This window comes from Nicotiana sylvestris, chromosome 2, assembly GCF_000393655.2.
Source record: "Nicotiana sylvestris chromosome 2, ASM39365v2, whole genome shotgun sequence".
In the NCBI taxonomy this organism is placed as follows: Eukaryota; Viridiplantae; Streptophyta; class Magnoliopsida; order Solanales; family Solanaceae; genus Nicotiana; species Nicotiana sylvestris.
The window spans coordinates 154976072-154982901 of record NC_091058.1 but is presented as its reverse complement, the minus strand read 5'-3'; the positions used below and the strand labels follow the sequence as shown (position 1 = coordinate 154982901).

General features: G+C 33.6%; 1 protein-coding gene across 1 annotated transcript; it reads left to right on the top strand.

Moving 5' to 3' along the window:
- Window positions 1-5449: 5449 nt before the first annotated feature.
- On the top strand, window positions 5450-5914 carry LOC104231185 (chaperone protein dnaJ 11, chloroplastic). The gene has a single exon (XM_009784138.2). It carries the CDS (start codon window positions 5450-5452, stop codon window positions 5912-5914), a length of 465 nt encoding a protein of 154 aa, XP_009782440.1.
- Window positions 5915-6830: the final 916 nt, after the last annotated feature.

The following is a 6830-nucleotide window of genomic DNA, read 5'->3' as shown; positions in this document are numbered from 1 at the left end:
CAATTTTAATTTTCGGTTCGATAATTTTAATATGTTTGGTTTGAATAAAAAATTGTAATTCTTTTTCATCTTTAAGATGCAAAAAATCTGGGACAAAACACTAATAAATTAAAAAAGTGCCTTTTCGAACTATCAATTTTATAGAGTGAGTTCAAGGAAAGGCCTTTTGTGATTGCATGAAATTTTAGACTACCCATAATTCTAAAGTTGATATATGAATTCGGAAAATAACGCAAAATAAAGTTCAAGTTGAACTAGCGACAATGACTCGAATTAGATCATATCTCATACATTGAGAAAAAGGAAAATTACAGATCAAAATGTAAATTTAATTTCTCATAACCATAATATTAAATCTGAGATTGATCAAGCACTGACATAAGAATGTAACTAAAGATGTGTATTGTGTACGTTAGTATATGCACTCGGTACGGTAGCATTGATCTGATATTTTTTCCTAACTACCAAGTACTAATTTTTTTAAAATTTATACCACGTACAATATTTAATACCGGAAACTTAAATTTTCGATTTTGGTTTGGTAATTTTTTATATACCACATTATGCACATCCCCTAGTATAGTCAAAATAGTGAATGACTGTTATACACCTATAACAAAATTTGACATTTAAATATTTTTGGCTGTTATAGACAAAAATTATTCAAAAATTAATGTTTTTTCTTTTTTTTTGGTGTTACATATAATAAAAGAGTTATTCAAATCGAAAATCTCAAAAATATGCATATTGTATTAATTAAATATTAGAAAATTAATATATTATTTACAAATTCATAACTAAAGGTACAAAGATTTAAACTCAAAGATACACATTTTATAGCTACAAGAAAAATGAATTCTTTCAATATTGATGAAAGAACTTTATAGTTGTACCTTATTTCGAAGATTTCATTTCTCATAGTAGCGATATAACGATTGAATTGGTGAAGATATGTGTCCAAACTTTTAGCAAAAGGATATCCGATAGCTTTTCCTTGAAGGCAATCTAAGAGCTTAACAGTTGAACTTTTTATCGAAATATTTTTTGACAATTGTCCAAGAAAAAAATATTATGTATAAATTTTCAAATCTTATGTATTATACAAGATGAAAACTTTGTTCATTGGAAAAGATTGTGTGCAGATTTTTAAAAGGCGAATGGCTTCCTAGCCACTTAAACTTGTCGGGTTTTTTAAAGCCGATACATAAACTTATAACTTTCCCATTTGAACACTCGAACTCGTTTTTTCCATAACTAATAAACACATCTGACCATTGATCATATGCGCGTGTATTACACATACACATACATGTCCATTCAGTCAGCAAATGACCAATGGATGTCTTACACGTAAGGGCACGAAAAGTCAAGCATCAACTCCTTCTCTTTGACTGCTTTAGCGTTCTTCTTCATCAACAATGGCTATCTGCTTTTCATTATTTTGTTTCACAGGTGGCTCAGCTTGATCCTTTTCGATGTTACTCTTTCGTTCCTCTTCCTTCTTTTCTTCCAGCTTTTTTATTTCAAGGATTCAATAGTTAACAAGATAGTGCCCTAATTTCCTACAATGTTTGCAGAATTTGGGTATGTTTTAATATTCAATGCGCTGAACGAATCTTTAAGAGGCAAATCATCATCTTCATCTCCAACCCAAACATTGGCGATTAAAGGTTTGAGTAAATCAATTTCCACGCTTACCTCCGCCATACTAGGTATGTTCATAGTTTTGGTCGCCACATCAAGCTCCAATGGAGTCCCTACTTCTTCAGGAATATGTTTGACATAAGACCAATTATGCATATGAAATGGTAATCCGGGCAGCAGAACTCAGACAGGATCTATTGGTAGGTAGGTCTTCTTCAGGCTAAAAATATGGATTCCACTTCTGCAACCACATTTGCAGACCTTCAATTTCAATCACCCGCTTATATAGAACAAAATTGTAATCTTCATCATTAGTGAAACTGAGAAACACATTTAATTTATCATAAACTCCAATTTTTGCAGATCCCTTCAAAGGGAATTTATTAGAGAATCTTGACCTATAATTCGGGGTCGGGTCTTCAGAAATCGACCAACAATTGTCCTATTACATTGAGCCGCCATGATAACATAGTAGTCTCTTATTTTGAAGATCACTGTCGGTATGCCGTTGTGTGTTGTCTTTCTAGCTTGGAATTTCAGAGAGAATCCGAACATTCGAGTTCCTCCACAGGACTGTTACCATCATCTTGAACATCCAGAAGGAGTACGGAAAGCTTTTGAAGGATTTCAATCAACGAACTTGGAAGGGGAAGTTATGGGGAAGTTCAAAACTTAGCTTCAACTCTACAATGACAAAATATACAACTTTCCACCATTTTCACGGTCTGAAAAATAAAAAAAAAATTGAAAATGGAGCTTCAGATTTTTAAAAATGGAGGAAGGGGGTATTTTGTACTGTTGGGCATTGGGAAGGGGGTTTTCACGCTCCTGTGCGTCGTGTTCCTCACGCGGGCTGCTAATTAGGACCAACTGACGCCACATGGGCATGGTTAATGGTCAAATGTGTTTATTAGTTATGGAAAAAACTAGTTCGAGTGTTCAAATGTGAAAGTTATAAGTTTATGTATCGGCTTTAAAAAATCCGACAAGTTTAAGTGGCCAGGAAGCTATTTCACCTTTTAAAATTATTATTAGTAATCTTAAAGATTCTATATGGCTATTACACAAGGATAATTGTACAAAGAGTGTTATGCTATAAATATCGTTGTTGTTGTTATATGAAAAATATTGTTATAGAGAAGATAACAACTTAAAAAATCAATATCGAGAATAATTTAACTTTTGTAGTGAATGACTGTTATATAAAAATGCATTATTATTGAGAAATCTGATCGTAAAAAAAACGATTTAATATTCAATCAAAGCAGTAATCTATGTACAGTCGCTTAAACAAAGCAAAGAACTTCTTAATACTCATTTAACTAATATTATGATTCGGATCCTCATAGGTAAATTGTCTATACACAGTCAAACTTCTCTAGAATATCATCGTTTGTTCCGAATATTTTTAAATTTTATAACGAAGTGCTGTTATAAACAATATATATTATAACATAACATAAAAATTAATTTCGATAAAACTTAACTTTTATAATAAAGTATTATTATATAAGGATACTGTTATAAAAACGTGTGAGTGTAGTACTCTACAATTATTTAAAAAAGAGAGAATATAGTGTTATTGATTTGTGAGGCAGCAACGACTATACCGACATCTTCCTCATTGATGAATGGATAAGCAGATCTGACATTATTTAAAAAAAAATATTGACAAGGAAAGATCTTTGCTGACTCACCAAATAATAACTGGATAGAGTGACTGAATAATAAAAGAAGAAAAAGATGGAAGGACTACTGGGCTAGTGTGATTGGATAAGCATTCCCTACAAAATGTATGCGCCTAACATGGCATCCGACTCCCCAATGTCTCCACTAAACCTGTTTATCGGACGGGCTGTGATAGGTTGAACGAGAAAAATTCTAACCCGTTTGATTAGCGGGCGGGTTGTTTAGCGGGCTGGGGTAACGGGTTGGAAAATTTTGGATTTTTAGGGTCCGTTCGGGTTCGGGCGGGCCGGGTTACTGTATTTTTTTTTTAATTTTAATTTTATTTTTCTTATTCAATGTTATTGATACTTAAGTATTTGCAAACTTTTAAAGCTTAGAATTAAACTTTGAAGTTTAAAGTTTAAAGTTTTAAATTTAAAATTTGTATTTTAAAATTATAAAATTAAAATTAGAAAGTAAGTGGCTACAAAAAATTATTTAATAAGACCAATAGGCAATATGTAAGGAAAAAACTCCGAACGCTTTCATTTTATATTTTTAATACTTCAAATTACCAACACCACCTCTTGTTCTTTTGGAAGTTTTCTTACTACCACCTCTACTAGTGCACGCCTTTTTGGCCGCTCTAAGTAAATCCATTATGTAAATTAAATTAATAATTCTAAATAATAAAATAAGTGTACACCAAATAAGAGAAAGAGATGGGATTCCGGATGCCACACTAATTTTGAATTTTTGATATCAAAAATAAAACTTTAATTGATAGACCGAAACTTGATAGTAGATACTTGATACTTGATACCACACTTTACTTGAATACTTGATAATAATAATTTTGTAATGGCTAAACTAAATAATTGATGAAACTTGAAATAATAAATAATTGACAATTTGAGATATGAGAATTTAAGAACTACAATATCAAGAGAGAATTGAGACTTCAGAGAGAATTAGAGTAGTAAGAGAGTGAATTATGAGAAAAAAATGAAGAAGAAGGGGCTATTTATAGATTTTAAAAGGTTAAAAATGTAATTTTTCAATTATTAGGGGCGGGAGGGCTATATTTTTAATGGGGGGGGGGGGGTCGATATGGCCATTTTTGCAAAATCTGGTCGTTCCCCAACGGTCCAATTAATTTAATAAATAAATAAATGATAAGCAACGGTAACCGGGCTCCTAACGGGCTGCAGCCCGTTAACAACCCGTTAACGAGTCACGGGCTATGCGGGTTCGGTGCACCGTTAAGCAGAACGTGTTCGTCCAAAATCCGCTCCCCTACCAACCCGTCCCAACCCGCACAATAAGGAACAGTACCGGGCTGAACCGGATTGAAAACGGGTCAGCCCGGCCCGATTAACACCCATAGTCTCCACTCCAAACTGTTTTTTTTCCTTTTTCTCTCCCTATAAATAGAAACAAAATTTTGTTTTAGATCCATGTGGTATTTAATGTCCAAAATTGCGAGTTCACTAAAGAGTAATTGATAAGTATTAAATATTACTCCATAAATTACTATTAACGATTAAAATTAATTTTATAAAATAAAAGTATTGAAACTTATAAAAAAAGAGTTAATATGTTTAAAAAAATGTGAATAAGCCTTTTATGTTAAAATGACCTTAATTTTATTGTTCGGTTAAATATAATATTGCAGGTAAATATTTATCCGACACCCTGGCATCCAACCAAAGGTCCATAAAACCTCTTCTATAAGGTAATTTCTATAAATTATAGTATAGATTTAAGCTAGATATACTGATAGCGTAATAATTAATTTATAGTATCAAGTATAAAAAATTCAAATAATGTTGCTTACCATAATAGTATTTATTTTAGGTTATCAATGCTACTGTATAAAGCTACTGCAATTATACTTAGAGTTATTTAATTGTATAAAAAATATTTGTTACATCATAGGTGCATAAAAATTTAAACTCAAAATACTTATATTATTAAAGATTGGTTCAACGGATTGAGCCGAAATGAGTGCAGTGCAGTTATACTCCTTTGTCCACTTATTACATCCGTCACAGATCTATATATCACCGCTTTCCATATTTCACATTATTCATTTCAAAACTAAACATCCTCCTACAAAATTCATATCATCTCTACAATGATTTCCGCCTCTTTCCGCCAATCACCACCGCCAACGGCAGCCAATACGTTTTCCTCCGGCGAGAGTTCTTTTCTATCACCGTCTTGCGTCAGATTCCGGCAATACGGTTCCTTCTCCGTTGCCGCCGCGACCTGCGGTTCTGTGGCCAGGTGCGTGCCAGCTGTTTCTGCTTCTCCAGCTTCGTTTTACGAAATTCTCGAAATTCCGATGGGAGCCACGAGCGAGGAGATAAAGGCTGCGTATCGAAGATTGGCTAGAGTTTGCCATCCTGATGTTGCTGCAGTTGATCAGAAGGACACGTCAGCGGGCGAGTTCATGAAGATTCATGCTGCTTACTGCACTCTATCGGATCCTGAAAAGCGCGCGGAGTATGATCGGCGCCTTTGGAACCAAAGACGCCGGAGCGTCGGTTTATATTCCGGCTATACTTGCCGGAACTGGGAGACCGATCAGTGCTGGTAACAGTTCCGAATGCATCAAACGGGAAAGGGAAATGGCTTGATTTTTACCTTTGTTAGTACTATTAGGACCTTTTTACTACGTTGTAATTATTTATAACAGATTTTGTATAGTATGAGTGGACTCGATTACTGACATTTGATTTAATTCTCATAATTACATAGCCATCTAATGATATTTATAATTTCTTGGTAACGGATTCCAGTTGCAGTTGGGAAAGTTGAACAATTAGTGTCTAAACTGCATACATAATTTGTCACACGCTTTAAGGTAACGAAAGGGACAGTTAATTTTGTCATCAAGGCTTCTTTTGGCTTAATTGATTACCCGGAATAGCAAAAATAATCTTTGAGTTCTAATATTTGTGACAACAACAACAACCCAGTGTAATCCCACAAGTGGGGTTTGGGGAGGGTAATATGTACGCAAACCTTACCTCTACCCGAGAGGCAGAGAGACTGTTTCCAGGAGACCCTCTACCGGTGTAATATGTACGCAGTTCTAATATTTGTGAGGCACATGATAAAAGGAGCTGTCAGTACTATTGATAAAAGGATGGACGACAATGTTTATATCGGTTCAGTGTACGTTGACTGCAAAAAGTTCGACATGGATAAACTGAGATTTGCTTGTAGGCATCTCATTAGCAAACACATGTTTGATTAGTTTCATAGTTAACTTATACTTTAATTTATTGCACAAAAGGAAATTTCACTCAACTTTGTTAAGTATAAAGTCACTAAGCAATTTTTTTTAATAAAAAAAGTCACTCAACTTTTTCTAACAGAAAATCAAGAAAAGGAAACAAAACAAACGTTTTCTATTTTCTTTATGAAAAAAGAAATATTTTCCATTATGTTTAGGCAAATTTGAATGACATTGAATCACTGAAATCACTTTTGGCTTTCTAGGCCTAAAC

Bases quoted from the DNA above. Each gene is read 5' to 3' on its own strand.
- LOC104231185 (XM_009784138.2), top strand. From the start codon at position 5,450: ATGATTTCCGCCTCTTTCCGCCAATCACCACCGCCAACGGCAGCCAAT.